The 21,546-nt window shown below is 37.6% G+C and overlaps 4 protein-coding genes across 33 annotated transcripts in view; 3 read left to right on the forward strand and 1 right to left on the reverse strand.

Moving 5' to 3' along the window:
• LOC107225292 (apoptosis-stimulating of p53 protein 1) overlaps positions 1-5,024 on the forward strand; it is a 34,480-nt gene extending 29,456 nt beyond the window's left edge. For 6 of the 7 annotated variants that reach the window (XM_046743875.1, XM_046743872.1, XM_046743870.1 and 3 more), the window contains 2 exons: positions 891-937; positions 1,032-5,024. In XM_046743875.1, coding sequence (XP_046599831.1) covers positions 891-926 — 36 coding nt within the window. In that variant the 3' untranslated portion in view covers positions 927-937; positions 1,032-5,024. The remainder of the gene's footprint in view (positions 1-890; positions 938-1,031) is intronic. The other variant, XM_046743871.1, reaches the window with a different exon arrangement.
• On the reverse strand, positions 4,432-10,076 carry LOC107225312. Of its 5 annotated transcripts, none has more exons than XM_046743877.1 (6): positions 9,870-10,076; positions 8,932-9,062; positions 7,267-7,447; positions 5,899-6,370; positions 5,366-5,592; positions 4,432-5,139 (listed from the first exon to the last, which is right to left on the reverse strand). In XM_046743877.1, the coding sequence occupies exons 2-6, from the start codon at positions 9,041-9,043 to the stop codon at positions 5,052-5,054; spliced, it is 1,080 nt and encodes a 359-aa protein (XP_046599833.1). In that variant the 5' UTR covers positions 9,044-9,062; positions 9,870-10,076; the 3' UTR covers positions 4,432-5,051. The 5 variants fall into 5 exon arrangements, with proteins under 5 accessions (XP_046599833.1, XP_046599832.1, XP_015521224.1 ...); XM_046743876.1 differs by having other exon boundaries at positions 9,838-10,076; XM_015665738.2 differs by having other exon boundaries at positions 9,861-10,074.
• Positions 10,077-10,212: 136 nt separating this feature from the next.
• LOC107225294 (thyroid adenoma-associated protein homolog) lies at positions 10,213-17,672 on the forward strand. Of its 12 annotated transcripts, none has more exons than XM_046743859.1 (16): positions 10,320-10,459; positions 10,564-10,745; positions 10,827-11,012; positions 11,103-11,243; positions 11,353-12,009; positions 12,753-12,859; positions 12,933-13,257; positions 13,361-13,609; positions 13,688-14,074; positions 14,277-14,552; positions 14,942-15,139; positions 15,269-15,462; positions 15,650-16,235; positions 16,383-16,524; positions 16,628-16,890; positions 16,956-17,672. In XM_046743859.1, the coding sequence occupies exons 3-16, from the start codon at positions 10,845-10,847 to the stop codon at positions 17,289-17,291; spliced, it is 4,029 nt and encodes a 1,342-aa protein (XP_046599815.1). In that variant the 5' UTR covers positions 10,320-10,459; positions 10,564-10,745; positions 10,827-10,844; the 3' UTR covers positions 17,292-17,672. The 12 variants fall into 12 exon arrangements, with proteins under 12 accessions (XP_046599818.1, XP_046599824.1, XP_046599825.1 ...); XM_046743860.1 differs by having other exon boundaries at positions 10,369-10,387; XM_046743866.1 differs by having other exon boundaries at positions 10,369-10,387; positions 10,827-10,989.
• Positions 17,673-18,589: 917 nt separating this feature from the next.
• The window catches only part of LOC107225285 (uncharacterized protein CG43867), a 47,431-nt gene continuing 44,474 nt past the window's right edge, over positions 18,590-21,546 (forward strand). For 4 of the 9 annotated variants that reach the window (XM_046743844.1, XM_046743846.1, XM_046743845.1 and 1 more), the window contains exon 1: positions 18,827-18,972. Coding sequence is in view for 1 of the 9 variants with exons in the window: in XM_046743850.1 (XP_046599806.1) it covers positions 18,865-18,972 (108 nt within the window). In the remaining 8 variants the exon portion in view is untranslated. Of the gene's footprint in view, positions 18,973-21,546 lie in introns of all 9 variants that reach the window. The other 5 variants (XM_046743847.1, XM_015665696.2, XM_015665697.2 and 2 more) reach the window with 3 other exon arrangements.

Here is a 21,546-nt window from a genome sequence, read left to right on the forward strand (position 1 = left end):
TATGTCTGTTTTCACGGGTAGTCGAAAATATACGACATTGGGTGGTCTGACGAGTGCTTCCCGAAAGTATCCTGAGGAATGCAATACCTCGCCCAATGTTTTCTAATGCGTCTCTTTTTGTGACAGTATCGGGTTGCAATTAACGTGTGGTTTCAACCGCTGAAATCGGCGGCACCATATCTTGAGAGCCTGTAAATGGCTCATAAATATGACTATAGAAATATCGTGCAATAAATCGCAGATGATTTTTCTCGGTATACGGTAAATCCCGCGGAAGGCACTCTGTCGTCTATTAAAAAATAACACATTGTATAAAGAAATTGAGTTGTGAAGATTGTGTAAAAAAATCCCACTATACCGGTCATGATTCATGCATTACAATATTCCGGTTAAAAATTACTCGTACTCATAAACACTAAATATCTATTACATTCACACGTAAGCACTAGTTTAATAATTTGTCCACTTGATATACGGTCAGTAAACTGCCACATACCTAATTTGTTCCAGAAAAGAATACTTGACGCAAATTAGTCTCCTAAACTTGGCTACATGATAATTAAAAATTCGTGTAATGATTTCAGGCATGGCAGGGAAACCAATTTTATAATTATGATCTGTACCCTACTTTTCGAATGAATACTTTTTAATGACGGTAAATCCTTCACTAGCGTAAACAATACATGTACCCTGCAAATGAAGTATAAGCTAAACAAACCTTTGTAACAGTCTCAACTATCGCAGTCTGTAAGTCGTGCATGAAGTAGCATCTGTTTGTTCTGGTGCATGTCAGTTATTGAATCATGGCGCCGTGTTTAATTCTCTGAAAGATCATGACAACGAAAAATAATGATATAATTAATGTTCCAACTTTTTTCCTTTAATTCCAGCTCTACGCACGAGTCCAACCGGCGAAGATGGACTAGAAGACTTTCACGTAAGACATTTTTATTATTATACTTGTGTACTTGGTGTCTTCGTCCAGACCTAGTACAATATTAAATTGTTGTCTATAATTTGAATCACCTCAGGCTTCAAAATTTAACCGTGGCTGGTCGGAAAGTTCGATGCCGCTAACACGCAAATGAGCGATCCACTTATCCCCGTAGATCTCTCTCTACTACTCACGATCCTACTCACTGACAATGAGCGTTCAAATCACGAGCTGCCACCTGTCTTGTGCGATACAGTTTATCTTTGAGCAGGCCCCTGAAGACCGCTTTACACGGGGTGAGATTCCTACCCACCCTTACGATTTTTTTTTTCAACCAAGTATTATTTGTTATAGAGGTCCCACACGAAACATTTACCCTTAATGGACGTACCATGGATATCCATGATGGATATGCTATACCCTTATTAGGCATACGTCTCATGCAACTGACAATGAAATGAAGCACATTAGAGCTCTATGAGAGATTCAAATGTCCGCTTATTATACGTCTCGTAGAACAGTACTAGACATCCACACACATCTCCATTAGAGATCTCGTGGATTTTGTGGAAAAGAAATTTGGACCTCCAATGGACGTTCTTTCTATCTATTATTCATGAGCAATCTCAATCTTATACGATCTTATAAATCTTAGATCTATTATAGATACGTAGAGTTCCATTAGATAGCCAAATAGATCTTCAATGGAAATATAATGGATTTTTTGGGGTAGGAAATTAATACCTTTAATCGACGTTATTTTTATATCATCTACTCTTGTTTACGTATCATAAAAAATATTAAAACATGATCACGTGTATATTTTCTTCGGCCCTAGACAAAAAGTCCAAGGCCTATGCAATATAAAGTAGGCACTTGAGAACAGCTATCATAAATCTGTTAATACCGGACGAAATTCGGTGCAAACGAAAGGGTACCATTGCTGGGGATTTGTACAACTTGGCGCTCTCTTTTATGACGAAAGAAGATAGCGACGATTTGTCGCCTGGTGGTTGTCTATGGTACCTCTACTTATGTGCATGGATATTCATAGCATCCAATAGATATCCATCACCGGCTTCAATCTGACCCGTAGATATTGTGGATTTCTGTAGATGTCTATTAGAGATACACCATGGATATGTACCATTTGTGGAGCTATGGATCCTGTATGGACCTCTAATAGATGAGCTGTTCCGTGAGGGGTATAATGAGGTAATACAAGGATATATCAGCGCATAGTCTATAGAGTTGGCTAACAATAAGTGACAACCTCTATTCTCAAATTTATACATTTTCGAGGGAAACGTGTAAGGCGTTAGTAGTCCGACTATATTTAGGCAATTTTTTCGGCCCGGCCGGCGAGGGGGGTTGTCTTATTGTTGTTTAAAAATCCCAATGAAGAAATTATAGCAACTGGTATCATGATAATCCATACGAATTGGTTCAAATACGACTGGGCTGGTTGGTAGAGCCAGGTCGAGTTATGTATGAGGGATATTGAAACGGGATCTTAATCGTGTTGATGGAATATTAATTATGTATAGAATTCGATAGAAATTATCACATACATTAGCCGACTAGTACCAATCCGCATTCAGAAAGAAATGTCTCAATTTTTAAATATACGATGAAATCCAATAAAAATTTAAATCGACCTGTATTGTTGTTTTTAATCAGGGCTGAAGGTATTCATTCTTGCGGTTGTAAGCCTAGAATATTGGATTGTTAATCTCCTTTCCCTGTGTAAGGGAGATGTAATTCTGTAATATGTCATGAACGTTATGAATGACCCCGTACACGTAACACCATTAGCCATTACTGAGTTCCAATAGTAAATTCCTATAGTTTCCGCCAACTGTCAGGCGATCGCCTCCAAAACATAAATTTACAGTTAGATGGCCGACGGTAGCAGCAAACGACTAATTTCTGCTTGTTCAGATTTAATCATGATTTTTTCCTGACAAAAATTCATTCAGCCAGCCTCGTCGTGAGATGGGCATCCTCCTCCTAACCGCGCTACCCCCACCCCCACCACAGTACATGATTGGGATTTTAAAAACTCTTACGTTCTGTCCACTTGTCCATAGAATGAACAGCTAGGTACGGTCGGTCATGTAAAAATTTTTACTTACGAGTATAACAACTTAGAGATTTGCTTCAACTAAATATTTCAGTTTAGTCGAAGTCAAATATTGGTTTCCTAAAAATTTCTTTGGGTTTTTCCCTCTGAAATTTTCAATATCCAACGTTCTTCGAATTGGACACATATCCCGTTGACTGAAGATGTATAAAGACTGCCAGCCTTACGGCCTCTAGCATACCGGTGAGGAAGGTGCATTGGGAAGAAAATTGCAGTATTCTGCTATGTCAATTCGATTTTACATTGGAATCCCATAGGTCGGGCTGGTAAGTGCAGGGTAGTACAATTGCTCCCAAACCCACCCAGACCCGATCAACCATTACGAAAAATAATCCACGGTGAGCAATTTTTGTGTATCTTCAGTCAACGCATTACCTGGCAACTGTATGCTTTGGGCTTGACAATCTATTATTACATAGTTTGTACATAAATGGTGTTAAATAGGCCACAAGAATCTCTGGAGGTAAGGTTCCCTATCCATAAAGTTGGATCCAAATAACATGAGCACTACCTACTGATAACATAGATTCTGAGTAGGCAGTAGAAAAAGGTCACAACAAAATGAAGGCACCTTCTGCTTTCAGCTTTACGAATAGGGCACTCCACTCCGATGTTATTATAATTATAGTTATTGTTATTATACAAAGAAACTGCTTAAGCCTTCTAGCATAAGCAAATAGACCATCCTATTATATTGTTACAATATTATAATCACACGGTTATCAAAAGCTGAAAAAAAAGAATACCTACGGTTTGTTAGCAAATAAAACATGTGCCTTCAAAAGTAACAATTAATACGTTAATTCAAAGAATAGTGAATTGTATTATCAGAAATAAACTGTTTCTAATAATATTTGATGACATGGGATTTAATTTCCTGTATGAGTTAGAGCACCTAATTTTACAACTTATACATAGATTTCCCGAACTGCCAATCTCTACTCACACATGTTCTTTCAGAACATTCAAAATGTAGTAAAGGCAGGGAGCGCGTGCTTGGATTATCCAATAGAAGCCATGCGGAAAACTCAAGGCTAAGAAATTTACAAGGAAATAAGCAAGAGATTATGAATATATGTAACCCTGTGTTATGTATCTCAGACGAAAAAAAATTTTCTTAAATTTAATTCAAGGTTTGTACCATGTGAATGTCGAATAGAAGTTTGTACATTAGTGTCAAATCGACACTCGTTTGTACAGAATGTCAGTCTAAACAAATCAAGAAACTTACTTAATAACAATTGATTTCAACAACTTTATGAAATCTATTAGATATTGACAAATTTTTACAACTGTTTATGCTATGTACCTAAAAATAAGGTTGAGGGGAAAAATGTATTCAGAACACAGTACGTTATTCTAGTCAATATTTATTGAATGATTCACAACTTAAAAAAAATTGAATAATGGTTCTGTCCGGAATAATCTGTAATTACAGGCCTGTCGGACGTGCTTATTGATCTACTACGTGGTCGAGTAAAAATAAATAGCAGTATACTCCTCATATTACGAACTAAACTGGTGCTCGCTGTTACATGAGTACGTCAATTTTAGGATAATTTAAAATAATCTTATGAATCATATCATAGTAAAGTTGACCCGCTAGTGGCATTGGGCAACCAATGACGACGCTTCAAATAAAACATGACACTTTACGCGCAAATAGTATAAAAATGTTTAGTTGCGTAAACCGTTAAAAGCCACGGAAAATTTGTCAACAACAATCATATAAGGCACAACATGGATTTGGGGAAACCAACCAATCTGCAAAACTTATGTAAGATACAAAAGTTTTGTAGTACGTAATGGATTCATAAAAACTAGCCAATAAGTCAAAGGTTATAAGAATACAGTGATAATTGATAGGTCATCTGGAAAATTCACTCGTGTGTTTGAATCTCAGCGAGAATCCCACAGTGTACATGTCTGAATTGTCACGATACTGTTTTCTTTTAACAAAAACAAATCATTAAGTCATTTTTCTGCATTGGAGAGAACCTTGTCTTTAGCCACTTGAAGGCAGAGTCGTAGATCTTCACAGTCTGTCGACATTCTTTCGAGTCTGAAAATGATACAAAAGTTCAATTACCATCCAATGAACATGTGTGTATCGTACTAAAAGTAATTGTTGTCAACATAAAATTTTCGATAAAGTATTTACAATTGAATAACGTTATAGTTAGTAGGTGAAATTTATCTAAAACTAACAATAACATAAACAAAACAACTCAATAACATGCGTCGAAAATTCGTTAAATATCGCATTTGAAAATAAATTGCCAACTTACTGGTTCACGTAAATTTCCAACCTCTGGGGTTGAAACTTCCCTCGCTGCAAAGCTGCAGCACAAAAGCACGCTAAAGCTTTGAAGCAGCTTCGGCTGACGTTTTTCAATCCATTATGTTCCCAATTTGGAATTTCTTTAGATATAGCCCAAGCAGAAAATATATATTCCATTACAGAGATCCAGTGCTGAGACTCGACGAGGAGCTTACCCTGATTTACTAGGGCTGCCTAGATCCATTCGGTAACGAAAATTTATTCACAGCATCAAGATAATCAAAATGGAAGCGTAAATTACGGTAACTATCCTTGTGATAGAGTGAACAGCTATAAAAAGAACAACCTACGGTACATGCGTAGTTCATCATGCAGTTTCATCAGTACTATGGTTCTTTCATGGAACACGGTACATAAATTGCCATACAAAGGATGAAAAGACCGGAGATTCATATCCGTCCGAGGAATTTCAAATTTATATTGCAATATTCAAACTGAACGGGAAACTTTAAATGGTCAAGTATTGGTGTGATTTCATACCTGATACGCATCGAGATGAACCGTGACATCACTGTAGTTCATCGCATCTATGGTCGATGATAAACTTGCATGAATATTTGTTCTCAGACTTTTCAGTCTCTCTTCTAAAGGTTTGATATCTACCATTGGGATTTGTTTTAAAATCACTTCTCGCAGAGGTCCGTCAGATGATAATGATCCACCTTCTTGCATTGATATAAGATTCATTATGATTTTCACTAATTGTTCATTACTGAGTCCCTTCAACAGGTCATTAACCAAGGTAGTAACATGCCGTCTGTTGCGAATCTCATATTCCAATATTGTCGGTGCAACATTACAAGATTCAGTGGGAACCTTCATTTGTTTTTCAGGGGTGTTGAGTTGCTGCTCATTGCTATCGCCCAGCATGAGTCTTTTTCTTGGCGTACTCCTCAGCATAATATTAGACTTAGTCGGACTTTTCACAGGGGTGCGATCTCTGGAGCTCAAGCTGTTCAAGGAATATAATACAAGCAAAGAATATTTGTGGGTCAAAGAAATAATAAGATAAGTTTGATTAGTTTGTTATACGAAATAATCCACAGAATTGGAAATTGATGAAAAATATGAACATTGTACCTGTCAATGCTGGAATTTAAGATTTTCCTGTAACCACGGTTATTTTTGTCAGAGTTGAATGCCTACATTATATTATTTATTTAAAACTAAACAGTAATAAATATTTTTTTATGCAATTTGGAATTACTCCGAAAGTAAATACAGTGCACTCTGTCAATGGGGCTGCTTCTTCGCTTCCGCACTCGGTTGCTGTCCCCCACTTCTCGGCCCAAGTTTGTCTTTGAAGCACAACTCTGTCAATAGGGCCGTGCAGCTAATGCAATGATTCTGTCATTTCTTTGACCACATAAACAAACTTATTTCCAATGAAACATAAACCCTTCATGTAAAACGTTTATATGAATACATAAAAACACATAAAAAAAATCAGATATGTTAATAGAATATTAACATACAAATATTTTTTCAGGCTAAAATAAAATGAAATAGGAGTCTGACCCATGTAAACAATGTATCCGCGCGTGCATGAGAGGCTGGCCCTAATGAGAGAGTTTGTGACTTTTTCGTGACGGGACGCTTGCGTGAGGTAACTGGTTCTTTACTATTCACAAAAAAAAGTTAACTACCTGGTAATGAAAAGGTAAAGTTTCAGGCACCTCACATTTGGTGCTGGTTTCTAGAATTTTCTTGTCATCAGATGCCTTGGAGAAAAGTGGTCGCCATACGATATATACCAGTTGTTCAAAAAATAAAAATTTACTATGCACAAACAACTGGATAAAAAGTACCTATATGTGCATAATGCACATTAACCAGCCACAGACTCACCTGAAAAGGCTGTCTCGCTTTCGCGCATCAACATCAGGAGACCAAACTATAGTTTTCCTACGCCGACCACGTTTTTGTATAACAAGTTCATCTGGGCTAGGTGCTGGACTCCAAGAGTCCAATCCAGGTCTACTGTTAGCAAGATTATCTACAGCGTTTGCATCCAAGGTGATAACTTCACCTGAAATAAGCACAAATATTAAGTATACAGTAATGATTTTAAATAATGGAGAGTAAATTGAATTTTCATTAGTGGGGCGGTCGCAATGTATTGCCACATTAATGAATAAATTTTGTTTAAGACATTGAATGTTTACAATAGTTCAGGTGATGCTATATTCAAGTAACTCAGATGACAAAATGTATGCACATTGAGTATACAATGCATTCGCGATGTGAGGAAAAGTAGTCACGACATACGTGCAGTATGTGACACATGTTGCACAAGAATGATACCACTCGTTCTCAGTGAACAAAGGCGATAATTACTATTCAAAAATAATAAGACATAAATGTTATGAGACTGCTTAAAAAGTTTGATGGGATATGAAAGACCGTGATATATCATTAACATGCCTGTACATTTATGGCTACCTCATAGGAGAGTAAAAACACATTTTGTGAGTGACCACAAGTGTGCTGGTGCTTGAATATGAAATAAAATAGTAAATGATTTCACAAATTCAAATAGCTGGGGCTCGAGTCTGTAATGGTGTTCGCCATTGGTCATGAGCATGCCAATATTTCTTGCATGCCTGCTGACAAACTGTGGACCCGATTTTAGACTCATAATTTGAGCAAGTATGTATAATATTACCCCTTTTGCCACACGCTGCATTCAGCTCGCGATTGCAAAGTACCATCACAGGACACTCGCGCATGTGACATCACAGTATATATCCTTACGTAGGCAATACGTTTTCTGCCAGGTTGCGGCGGCAATAAGAACACTTTTTTGGCATAGTGACTTTACGCCCACAAAATATAAACGTTTTCCTGTACATGACGCCTACTGGGATTTAAAATATCCAACTCTACACCGGCGAACACAAACGTTTTTCCATACATACACCTACTATGACAAGGAATATTTTTCGCATCTCAGGGATACGACTTTAAAACCCTCGTATGATCGCCCAACACTCGGAGCATAAAGTTGTAGTTTATGCCCTTGATAAGAAAAATTTTATTTTATTTTATTTGGACAGCGTAATAATCGGGACATGACTGTGCTATATGTCACACAATTGTTATCTGGGAAAAGTTACCTTCATTTCAAGTTTTCGGATTATTCCTAAACAATCAGAACTAAAGAATAAATACAATTTCTTATTACCAATTTACAATTTGTATAGGTATAGTAAAATGCTGCTTGTTATTAATCCTGATTAGAATCTGCAAACACGTGCTTTTTCTCACTACTTTACTGACAGAGTATGGAAGTTCATACGAACATTTATCGATTTTTCTGGCAAGTACCATGTACATTAGTCATTAATTATTTAATACCAGAAGGAAAAACCATTTTATTTCTCCATTCAAGCATAATCTGAAAACTCACATTGGGCCATTTAAGTGATTCAACACATATAGTATAGCATCCCTTAAGAGTCAATCGAAATTTTTCACGTGCAAATAGGTCACCGGGATAAGCATTTTAATTACCTGGTGAGACAGCAAGCCCTGCCATATCAGGTATTACCGCCAATGCTTGCCGTGCAGACCGCCTACGAACACCATCTGGTCGTCGGAGAAAATCTCTATTTGGTGTGTTCATTGTGCTCTTGGCAATTCAACTGAAGTCAGTAAGATTAAAAATACAATTTTACTTAGCACTGAAATGAATATTGAAATTACAGTTATTTGACTATAAGATCGAACTGTTCTAAATTTTATTGCTTGCTGCCTCCAAGCATCATTGAATGGGAAATTGAGTCAGTCATGCAGAGTCGATCATTCCTTACTGCCACAGCGATCCACATGTGCTGATAAAAATGCTTGGTTCGACATGAAAATTTCATAAGTGGCTATCTTTCAGACTAGGCATGTAGTTTCTCACTCTACTCGCATGCTATCAGAACACGCTTAGGCAAGGAATCTGCTTAACCCGGCTGTTGAGTAAAGAATGTAAACTTAACTCACATGGATAGAATACTCACTGTTGGCAGTAAGGTACTATTGACTTGATACGTAAATTAGAATATTGTATATTGTGACAAAATATATTCTCTGTATGCTAGATGTGCGAATGCTAATGATATTCACTTGTTACATTTACGCGCACTAGCTCTTTCCAATTTTTTCGTAGACTGAAAATATTAAAATGCAAATCTTGATATAGATATCGTAGCACAAATTGTATTACAAATAGATTACCAAGGAATTGAGCATTGCCTGCAGTGGGAATAAATATCTCAAAGCATGAATAGAAAGTTAAAAAGATTGATAGGTAGGAAAGTGATATCAGCCCTAGCTAAATGTGTAGGACAGCGGACACAAGAGATTAATCTTCATCTCATTCCTTTTTGCCCAAGTTTGTATTGGCTATCGGGATCTGAGTGGATTAATTACGGTTGTTTATGTGAAATAAATACCCTCGATACCCCACAGTCACACCGTATTCTCAGTAAAATGACGGTATAATCGAACGGTCAAAACACAACAGGCACACTGACACAATGCAATGGCCGGAATTACAGAGCAAAGGTTATGGCGCGAAGTTTATGCATTTCGCGCGGATTCCGTATGTTTACAGCATAAACGGTAAGGCTGGATTCACATAGGCGAGGGTGGCCGAGGGGTAACCAACAAAAATGCTTAAAATATATTTTCCCCCAGAATTCAACCATTTTGTTTGGTTACCGCTCAACCGCGCTTCGCGCGATTGCGCCCATGTAGACCTACCCTAAGTTTATGGGTGCATTTTGATATTGGTTGGCAGTGCGAAAACTCCCTAGGACAGAGGCAGAGCTATTCACGACCTCGGCAGCACAAAAGAGATAAAAGATTGGAGTGAATCGCGGCGGTTTCGTGAGACGACCCATCCAATCACCATGGTATACGGCTGGTATACCATGATATTTCTGTGCTCTTAATTCATTGTTCATAAACGTTGTTGTAGGTTGGTTTTTGCCACTTTCACCCTCATACTACTGGTTTTTTATTGTCATCTCATCACCTGCTGACATCGAACGTCAGTATGATAAGTTTTCTGAACTAATTTTGCTGATATGAGACATGTCAAGTGATTGTAATGATATTTATCCATTCGTTCAGTATCGTAATTAATTCTTCCAGAATATACCTGTACCATGTCATCACGTATTACAAAATTTCTCGAGAATACTCTTCTCCGAAAATACCATGTGCTCCTTAAGCGTGTCGCTGCGTGAAAGTTTTGGAAATCCATTTCAATTGACACTATATATTACAACTTTCAAAAGAAGCATATATTTAAATTTCTCAGTAACCGGTATAAGGCAAGATTGCCACTATACTTTTGCTACATCTATCTGCTTTCCATGCTACAATTCATGACTCACCTAGTAAAATGATTTCAGGTTTTAAGAACTTCAAAAATGGATATGACCGAAACGGAATTGCATGTGACTCTGAGAAATCTGACACTTAGGAAAAAAAGTGGTGAATTAGATACTCCAGAGAGGTTCAACTACCAAGATGAAATGTGGAGAAATGTTATTGATTACGAAATATTATGGAAATGTATAAAACATTGTTCCCTCGAGGTTTAATATTTTTTAATAAGGATAGTCTGAGCAACATCTCTGTGATTTTTGAACATTGAATCTATGTGAGTTCAACATTTCGTTTTATAGATCAGGCGAGATACGATGGAGCTTTTGGTGGTATCGAAAAAAAGCACCCAACGCTTTACAGCGGTTGAATATCAAATGATTGAAACATTCTTGTCATATAATCTGGGTGAAAAAATCGAGTTGGCACCATTAATCAAAAAGGTGGAAAGTCTTTAATCAATTCTTCACTATCTTATTTACATGCTGTGGCCATTATTAACAGCATCCAAAAAACTGAGCATGTTATCAATCTCAATTGTTGCTTTTCCAGGCAATAAAACGCACTAGAGACAGTCTAGTTGTGCTGCGGCGAGAAGTCTTGAGAACAGTTAAAGGTCAGAATTCTGAAAATAGTAGTAAATGTCGGCCGAATCAACATGAAGATATTGAAAATATGGCATGCCACAATGCCACAAGAATAGATATCGAATGTTTCATACAAGACTGCGAATCATTTTTGTGTTCATTGCGTAAAATTTGTGTAGACAATTTATATCCAACAGCAAATTACGAACGCAGACGGACATGCCTACAAATATTATGCCATATGCAGGACATCCTGGATGAAGAAATTCTTTGTTTAGAATGGGATACTGTTCAAGCAAAATCTTTGTTCAACTGTTTATTGTTAGATACGTATGAATCCAATAAAGAAATGGTCTACAAAATATTGCAGCTGGTGCCACCCAGATTTTTGGAATTGGATAATAAAGATACTGTAGATGAAATCATACGAACCGCAGTTGGACTGGGAAATAGCATTAGGCCAATTGATTCAGCTACTGCGGCATACATGTTCAAAATATGTACCGCATCTCCAGTAATTGTCGAGATTGTAAATCGGCATAATGAATATCTCAACCCTGATTGCGCAAGCAACACTGATGCGCACCTTTTACTGGTGAAGTTTCTTATTTCGCGCCTTGAGGTAATAACATCACATTTATTATATTCTGCTAATTGCTAAGGTAAACAGAACATCATCAGCGCTTTTCTAAAGAATGTTGGGGTTGAATTATTGAGTCATCAAAATCATATAAAATTCATATAAAATTGGAATTCATATATTTTGTTGTGTGTGAAAAGTTCCTCTTGCAATTACAAATCAATTTCTCTCTCTGAATTTGACACTTTTATAATTCTGCATTATTGAACTTTATGAATTTGAATTATACCCATTTCCCTTGAAAAATTTTTGAAGGTCTTAAAATCCAGGTAGCCACCCGACTTTAGACATTTAGCTGCGTGATTGATGCTGCACACAAGTTATTTATTGGTGACGATAATTGATAATTAAATGGGTTATATCATCCTGGGAGTACAGCCTAACAAGCAGTTTCATCCCAAGTTAGTCATAATGGGTTTTCAACTGTCTGGTTATGAAGCGCAGCCAAGTGTCAGTAGGGGATAAACATTTCTCAATGACAAATGTACTGATGCCATCGTAAGTAGTAGCACACTTGTAAGAATGACATCAAGAAGTTCATAGCAGAAATGTAACAATTCATCAAATGATTCTGGGGACATTAGGAAAAAATCGAAGATTGTTTCTTTATCAAACTTCAATACTGAGTTGAATCCATTGAATCGATTGACGGATAAATTTATCACCCTAATACCTGCGTACAGGTACTTGGTATTTTGTACTCCGTTATTATTTTTTTGATCCAGAAACCATTGGAAATTGCACGCGATAATATCGTCAGGGCTGCCAATAAACATTCATTGTACGGATACCTTTACTGTCTGCGAAGCTTAATAACTGATAGCGATTTACAGTGAGTAACAGAACAATATTGATATCACATTTTAGTTTACATATTTTCATTCCACTTCCTCCCCCGTGACTAGTAGGAAATTTCCAACTGACGAACGCTGGCGAGAGCCCATAGCTCAACTCATCAATATTTGCTTGGATTTAAACAATGCTGTAGGACAAATTGTGAATAATTCATCACCAGAAGGTCACTTACCAATGGATCTGAACCCGTTCAATGTCCAACCTTCATTGTTTGATCAAGAACTATCGGAGCATGAGAAAGTGACCACGCCTCAAATGGTACTACTTTGTGCTTGGCGTACTGTCAAGGAAGTCAGCTTAATTTTTGGCTATGTCACATTCAAATTGCCTATAGATGGGATGAACGGAGTGGTGGGTCTTTTAACAGAAAACCAGGTGATCATTTTCATTCTTTGAAAGACCAAAATTAGACAATTGAAAATATATCGATGACTGTAGTTTATGCAATGTCATTACCAATTTCTTTAACAATCGTCAGGTTGTTCAAGTCGGAGAGCACTTTGTCACTTTGTTGAGCGAAACTAAACATAGAGGGGCATTTGAACAAGCTCACGTCGGGTTTGGACTGTTATGCAGACGCTTATGGCATTTGCCAATAGAATGCGCATTGAAGCAACTTCCTAAAATATGGCTGCTGGACTTGTTGCTAGCAGTTACAGGTTTATCACCCAGAGATAGTAAACTTTGCGCAACCAGGAGAAGCGCCGGGGTACCTTTTATGGTTCAAGTAAGGAAGAATGCCATCATTCTACCGTTTAGTGGAGAAAGATTCAGCATGTCACAGACCCAATCCGATTATTTTTAGGCACTTCTGACCTCCGAAGAGGAGTCGCTAACAGCTGTTATAAGACATGGGGGTAGTTTTACATTTCACTCGACCATGCGGATATTACTCGGCTTAACCAACTTGAAAGATGACTACAACATAGAAGCTGAGATGTCATCTTTGATCTATGATGATACTGTATTTACACAATTCAAAGATCAATCGTCCCCTCTCAGTCATACTGAAAAACGTACAAGTAACACTAATCGGGGCAAAAAATGTTACAAACTTGCTGAGATCAAGTCTCATGTAATAAATATACTGAGAGCTCTCTTTAGGCACTGTCAGCTAGGAGACTGTGTGAAGCCTTACATCGCCGATGGTGTGATTACAGCAATTAAAAGCTACAATGGGAAAACATGGGCTGCAAGTTTTAATACAAACATATTTGTGATAATTGTGTGAAAAAATTACATGAATCATAACTAAGATAAATAATTTATACAGATACACAATTAGGTTAATAATGAAAACAGTGAAACTTTGAAATACATGTGATTTTTTTTGCACCCGTTTGCTAGCTATTTGATCGGCTGAATATAAGTGAATGTTTCCATTTACTCTGCAGGAAAGAAACGCTGCAACTCTTCTGTTCAGTGCTATGGTCGTTCGTATTTTTGGTGTCCAAAGAACAAAGGATCACTTGAATTTGTCAGTTCACAACCGAATGACTGGTAAGGTGTTCTTCGAAAAATACCCTACATTACTGGAATTCATGTACAATGAATTGGAGAAATTCGTGGAACCGGGTGATACACTTATAAGACCAGGAGTGCAATCTGTGCTACTCCTGCTATCGCGACTGTACCCTGGCTGCCACGACAGTGCCGATTCAAATTGGAAGGTATGGTCCCAGGGGTAAATCCCTACCAAAATTATCTGCATTATAGTTTCTTTTGCTTGAATCTCCAAACATTTCGTTATGTAGCTTTGTGACAACACCTCGCCAAAGTATCCAAATCCTTTTAATCTAAGCCGATATCTTTCAATATTTTCCAATTTTATTACATATATTATAATAACTTCTACAGTTTCTGCACGTAATCCCCGTTGCCATCCACTCTTTCCCAGCAAACAAAACGTAAAAATTATGCAATGCTAATGTTGAAGAATGCCAAGCACTCAGGATCAGCAATGCAATTATTATTAACACTATTGTGTACAGTGAAAGTATTATGTTCAATTTTTCTGATTTAATTCTTGTCAACATCCCTGTGCTCCACTTATTTCCAGGTTGCAGCGTTCATTAATATGGTATCAAAGTGTGCAAAGAGTCAGGTATACGAGACACGTGAACTCGCGGCCCGAGCCTTGGTTCCTTTATTGACACAAACTACTGCTTTGGCCGTGTTTTCCAAGCTGCTTGAAAAAATATCAATGGAATCTCAAAATTATTCCAATATTAACATGATTCATGGATATATCTTGCAGGTAAAGATTAGCGTGTGGATAGATAAACTAGGTATTTACTTGTTACATCGTAGAAGTAGCATCAGCATCGTTCTTTTTTTTTGATTAATAGATTTCAAACATCATTGGAAATTTTTTATTTAATTACAGGTATTACAGATCTCAAAGAGTGCAGAGTTCAGTAGTTTCATAGTATCGAGTGCACAGTTTAAAATTTTTATAAAAAAATCAGTTTGGATTTTGGAAAAATTGGAGTGTCGAGAGCGTGGAGCAGGGGTTAGCTTTCCATTGGCTACTGCTTACTTGGAAACTCTATTACAAATTTATCAAGCCAACGACCAATGGTACTATCATCAAAACATAGCATAATAAGCAGGGTAGTTTCTGTCTGAAAATTATATACGTTTTTATCACTGCAGTGAAAAACCGTTAAATATTATACATACTTTGTTCGCATATATTCTATGAATACTGCTTGCTGTATTGTATAATTATTGGTGCATCATTCCAAATTCCTTATATGTATTACAGGTTCAGTGAATGTGTTGAGGATGAAGATGGTGACCTGTTTTTCAGAATCAAACTTCACTTGATTCATAGCAACATTTTAAGCAACGGACCAGGTAGAGAGATTTATGAAATCACTGCTGCAAAATTTTATACATTGTGGTGCCCAGTACACCACGACTGTCCTGATTCATATAGATTATCATACAGTGAGATACCGAAAAATAATTGGACATCACTATTAAATCACAATAATATGGACGTACAGATCATCTCATGGATAAAATCTACAGAATTAGTTAAGAGCGCTGTCCACACTTCGTTCAGCGAATCACAGCTTCAAGATGTCATATGTGAAGCAAATAGAGCAGTTGAACAACTCATCACTGATCCAAACTTAGAAAAGGCAGTATTCGATTTTTTATTTATTATTCTTAGCAACACCAGTAACGATACCCTATTCAAGGCCAAACCATCTGCATTTTCGAACTTACTAAAGAAGGTTATGGTGTACTTGTCAAAAAGACTTGACAACCAAGATTACTATGTAACCAATAGTTTTCTAAAGTTGTTGGGGGCAATTTACGGAGAAGTTTCAAAACAATTCCAGGTATACAATTTTATAATAACGTGATTGTACTTTATAACATTGACACAAATCCCTATAATCCAAATTCTGTTCATACATACCTGTCATATGTTGTGTGCCACCTTGTTGCTGTTCTACCTAATTGATCAAGTATTGGCTTTCTCTCAGGATATTCTAACGATTGACGATAAGAAAGCAATACACAAACTTTTTTTGAAAAATTCGTGGATGGATTCATGTGACAATGATTGTAGACTTGCCGTCTCACAGACAATGTACAATCTATATGAGCCAGTGGTCAAAGACAATGGTAAAGCATTTTTCAAATAATCTGTATGTATTTGGAATAATTACAGAATTTGGGTACTTTCAATGTAAACAGTGCAGTCGTACATTATTTAATTTCATTTCAGATAATTTTGTAATGTGTTGGTGGACAATGCTTTTAAATCTTCTGGTGGACGATGACAAAGTCGTGAGATACCACGCTGCAGCCGTACTTTGCAAAGTAAACAATGAAAGAGAAATCATATGTGATACGGGTATGAGGCATAAATTTTTTGAAAGCTTTTCAAATGTCGTTGCCAAGTTACGCCCAGATATAGCAATAGTGTTATTATTCTCTTGGGGTGTTGCGACATGGCGAGAGGATGGCTACCAAATGGATGATACCGACGTAAGTAGGTTCAATAATTCTCTGCAAAAAAAAACTTTCCATCCAGTGATAGTATTGTTCTACAGGTGTTCAATAAGTGTCGAAATTACGACACATTTGAACAATTGGAAATATCAACCCTTTGTTTAATTTCGTTGAAAGAAGTTGGCAATCATCACTCGTTAAACACAACTCTCCCATTGACGACCATAAGATGGTTAAAGAAATTATATGATTGCAAATTTACCTTTGCAACTTTGTCGGAATTTGTGAAAATCCAATACAAATACATTCCTACACTTGGAAACAAACTAGGAGACTATTTGGATCCAACTTACAGCGACAAGCTGCAGCAAGTCTTGGCATTTAAGAAATTCACTGATTTTGTAACACAAGAGACCAACGATGGAATTTTGTTATGATAAACAACAAATATAGTTGCAAGCTGCTATTCACGCTTGGATGAAACGGACATGTACAGGTAACATTAAAAATTGTAACTAGTGGAAATTAGTCAACAAAACCACCTATGGGTATGGGAGGTATGAAAAATCATTCAGGCCATGCCTAGACTCTTGTCAGACCACCACAGGATTTTTATGCTCCTATAAATGCACATTGTAAGTACAGAGTAAGTTGAGGGTATTTTTCATATTTTTAAAACTATTACTCTGGGTCATGGAAAAATAACTCTTGGATTAAAAGTACTCTTACTAATTTGTATATTTATGTTATTCTATGTTCCACGGAAAGTCCAACTTTTTTCATAAAATCGATTTAATAAATCATTGTACTGAAACCAACCTCGTACACCTTGAGTACAGCCATTATTGATGATTACCAAAGATGACATTACCAGCAACGGTGCGCTTATTGTATGTACATGTATACCAGTACAGTTTGTCTTTGCGGTTTAGTTGCACCCTTTGCAAGGGTTCTTTAGTAAAATTGAAAATTTCAATGCTATGCTGAAAACGTTGGGTATCATGCTTGATAATTTCTAATCATAAATAGCACATCTAATGATTTCTTATTCAAATTTATTCTCGATCTGATGTAACTTTCTGTGATGTAGAGCGCGACGAAGTCGAATCGACATTGTATGTGGCTAACGAATATATAAGTATGATCTAGCCGAACATTCCCATCCCGTCGGCGACGGAATGGCGAATGTGAGTGGAAAATCATACTATCCTTCTAAATATAAAGTGTGACAATCAAAGAAATTTATCGATGCGTGCGTCTACTGGGGTAGGAAGGATCTAATACATCATTCAAGGCAATCGTTGGCGGTGCAACCCCGCGATTATGGGTGCCGAGAAACTGAATAAGTAAAAAGATGCCCTCGGGACGTTTATTGCCCGGTTTCGTTGAATAATTGATTTAGAAAAATCTCTTCTACAGCCGTGGCTCGCAACGCCCCCAAGGCGACGACACTAGCGAGTAGCGTGGTATATGAGCAGTCTGACGGGGTTGACTGAGGTGGTATACATGTATGATGTATGTGTGTATGCATGCATGCATGCGCCGTCTTGTACACACACACACATACACCACTACCAAGATTCGCCCATCCAAAAGCAGATATTCCAGAGCCTTAACGCGCCTTCCCACCGCGAGCTGTCGCCACGGAGTCGAGTTACCGTTCAAGTTTCCCATCATTTTTGTTCCCTTTCCGCGGCGAAGGAGCAACGAACCACACGAAACAAGTGAAGAAGTACATACATAGACTCACGATTCACGACCTCAATGCACAAGATTCGTAGCAGTTTTTTAGTAACTCTGTCCTGATGTCCGCCGAACGTGATATACCCTATGCTATCGTTGTCCCGTAGATTGCGGTGTAAAAATAAGCTAAACATGGCGTGTTCCCGGTACGGTTAAATTCCCGTTTCAATTCGTGTCGGCATAGCAAAGAAACATTTTGTTCCTGTGACACAGTGGTGTACGTGCCTGCGTGTGTGTGTGTGCTCGTGCGTGTGCGCGCGCGCATGGATGTATTTCGTGCACTGTTTTGTTAGGAATGGAGAATTATCTACTGTGCAACGAGTACGCCCGTTCGTCAACGTCAAGGGCCTCTGTTTCACTTCTCTTCTTTCCAAGGTAGGCACACTAAACGAGGAACTCAATTATAGTTGCTTGTGTACGTTATGTACATTACTTAATCTCGTATCATCGTCGGCAGTCAGCTACGTTCTCCGCTACGTCCTCCGCTACGTCCCAACGTCGTTCCCTACTTATGTGGGTACGTTACTATGCATACGTACGTGCATGCATCCGCATTCATGCATACGTGCATCCGTTAGACGACGAATTGACGACGACGCCACCGACAACGGGGATAATTCCACCCTACAGTCTGACCTACTTCGGTATTCTCTTTTTCAGTGATTGTTGGAAAATTCGCATAAGCTTTATGGCAATATGTATTTCAAAGTAAATAATAATAATTTTTCGAAGGTATTTCGATGCTGGACTAACCGCCGTGTATTTTTCTACGAAGAACTAGCCCTACTTTATTAAGGAGGCGATCCTTTTTTTCTCATTTATTTATAATACCTACCTATGACGATGCTTTGGTGTAAACAAAACTTGTCGATCATACTTCCATACACGATTTGCAATCTACGTCTAACTGCGATGCATGTTCGTAAGTAGGTATGTATATATTTACATACGACATGTATACACTCACGGCATACCCGACTAATATACCTGCAACCAGTAATGCACCTAAGTTACATGTAATCACGCGGGGACATCTCACGTGTGAGTTCATTGAAAAAAATTATGGCCTAACATCAAGAAGAGTGATAAGGGCAATGTTTCCAGTTTGTCATCGAAAAGTACCACGGTTACTCTCGTAATCCTAAACACCTTTAATTGTAAATCGAATAGAGGATATTACTATATCCCTATATATATATGCTGCAGCATACATAAACGTTTCCATGCTGTTCTACGATCATATTTATTATGCGCAATTGTTTTGTAGCCGTTTGCTTTAGCTTCTACGTCAGATAACACTTGTTCCGTGCAAAATAGAATGTTGCGTAGAATTATTACTGTCTAGTAAGGTACGTGCAACGAACACTACCGCCGTCCATGACCTGCAAAGCCCTCAAAACTTTGCTCTTGAGATTTCGCGTCCAGGGTGATTGTACTCGTAAAAAGATATTTCCGGAGTCATATTTTTACGTCAGTAAAAACGATGGGATTCAATTAATTATACCTGGACCTCACTTTTAAATGGCGCCTGTGCATATAGTCACGGCCAGAATCATTTAATAATTCCTCGTTTTATTTAGACACGACGAATCGTGTAAGTTTATAGTATATTCATACGTATTATACGTAAGAGCTCGACCAATACCAGAGTAAATATATTCGTCCGACCTTTTGCATCACTACCTGATTTAGCTGCATAACATCTGTAGTGGAGCAGAAAAAATGTCAGTCGTGTAACACTTGATTTGTTTGAAAAATTTCAAAGCGTGTACGTACAAGTAAAACTGCGAAACTATATTCAATCTTTTTTTCTGCCAGAGAGGTTGCTGTTTAAAAAAAAAATGTTTAAATCACTATGGATATATTGGATGCCAAATAGCGGTAAAAGGATAATATTTTGATTGTTTATTTTTTATTTATTGCGATCTATTTGTCATCGGTTAAATTTCAGAGTAAGTATGCTATACGTCAGTTTTTATCAGTCTGGTAGAACGTTAGTTACCTACTTCGACTGACGTGTGCGACCTAGCACCTCTTTTTCTGAAAATGAAAGGTCTGCCACCTATTCTAGTGGCACCCGGGGTAGTTCCAAAGTTCTTCACAGTTTAGAGAAAAAGTTCGGCCATAATTACTAAAAAGACAATGAACATGAAATAGTTAGGTGACACCACGGTGTAACGTTGGTGACACCTTCCCGTGGCGCAGCATTTCGCACAAAAAAATAAAAATAATTTGATGTCCGATACTGACAGTTCTCGAAGAGTTCTGTAGTTCCTGAAGCTAAATGCAAGAGTTCTGGCATCTACGATTTTTAGCAATTCTTTGAAAATTCCGGTCAGCACCTCATGAATAAATTAAAAATATCTTGTTCGCCTGTAATATTTCTGACGGAGTCCTAAAGTTCCTTGAGTGATCGAGCTGCAGTCCTATATGCTCGCAAACACCACTATGTGTGTATAAATGTAAGCTAGTTACGTGCATTACACATTACACCTATATGTGTACTTGATGAAATTCGTACAGCTGTGTTGAAAGCGAGCAACTATGCATGCCGCGCCCGTAAAAAGATGACTACTACAACGATAGAAACGAAATAGATCCTTAGGAAGAATAGTCAGTATTTGGGTACCTCTCTCGTTCTGTACCGAGTCAATTATAACCAATGTCTGAACTTTGTCAATTAAGCTCAGGCAATTATATCTTGAGCTTGAGAAATTCACTGCCGCCGTCCCCTGACTATACTGCTTGCAGATATTTCCGTGGCAGGTGTTGTTGAGCCTGTTGCTCAACTCGTACTAACAAATTGCTACCAAAAAAATTATAGCTCAACCCAGTTGTATACGAAATATGGGAAGCTATATACCTTTTGCTAAGGATGTTTCACACTTCTGAATCTGATGACAAAGTTGATGTCAAAGTTTTATGTTCGAGGATTACATGTTCTGTGAT

The sequence above is a fragment of the Neodiprion lecontei genome, chromosome 6, assembly GCF_021901455.1.
Source record: "Neodiprion lecontei isolate iyNeoLeco1 chromosome 6, iyNeoLeco1.1, whole genome shotgun sequence".
Classification (NCBI taxonomy): domain Eukaryota; kingdom Metazoa; phylum Arthropoda; class Insecta; order Hymenoptera; family Diprionidae; genus Neodiprion; species Neodiprion lecontei.

Coding starts and splice junctions, on each gene's coding strand:
- LOC107225312 (XM_046743877.1), bottom strand. CDS start 9,043: ATGAACACACCAAATAGAGATTTTCTCCGACGACCAGATGGTGTTCGT. Junction 5,593..5,898: donor TTCATCTCGATGCGTATCAG/GTATGAAATCAC, acceptor GAATGGATCTAG/GCAGCCCTAGTAAATCAGGG. Junction 5,140..5,365: donor TTGGAAATTTACGTGAACCA/GTAAGTTGGCAA, acceptor TATCATTTTCAG/ACTCGAAAGAATGTCGACAG.
- LOC107225294 (XM_046743869.1), top strand. Junction 14,075..14,276: donor ACAATGGGAAAACATGGGCT/GCAAGTTTTAAT, acceptor TTTACTCTGCAG/GAAAGAAACGCTGCAACTCT. Junction 14,553..14,941: donor GTGCCGATTCAAATTGGAAG/GTATGGTCCCAG, acceptor ACTTATTTCCAG/GTTGCAGCGTTCATTAATAT.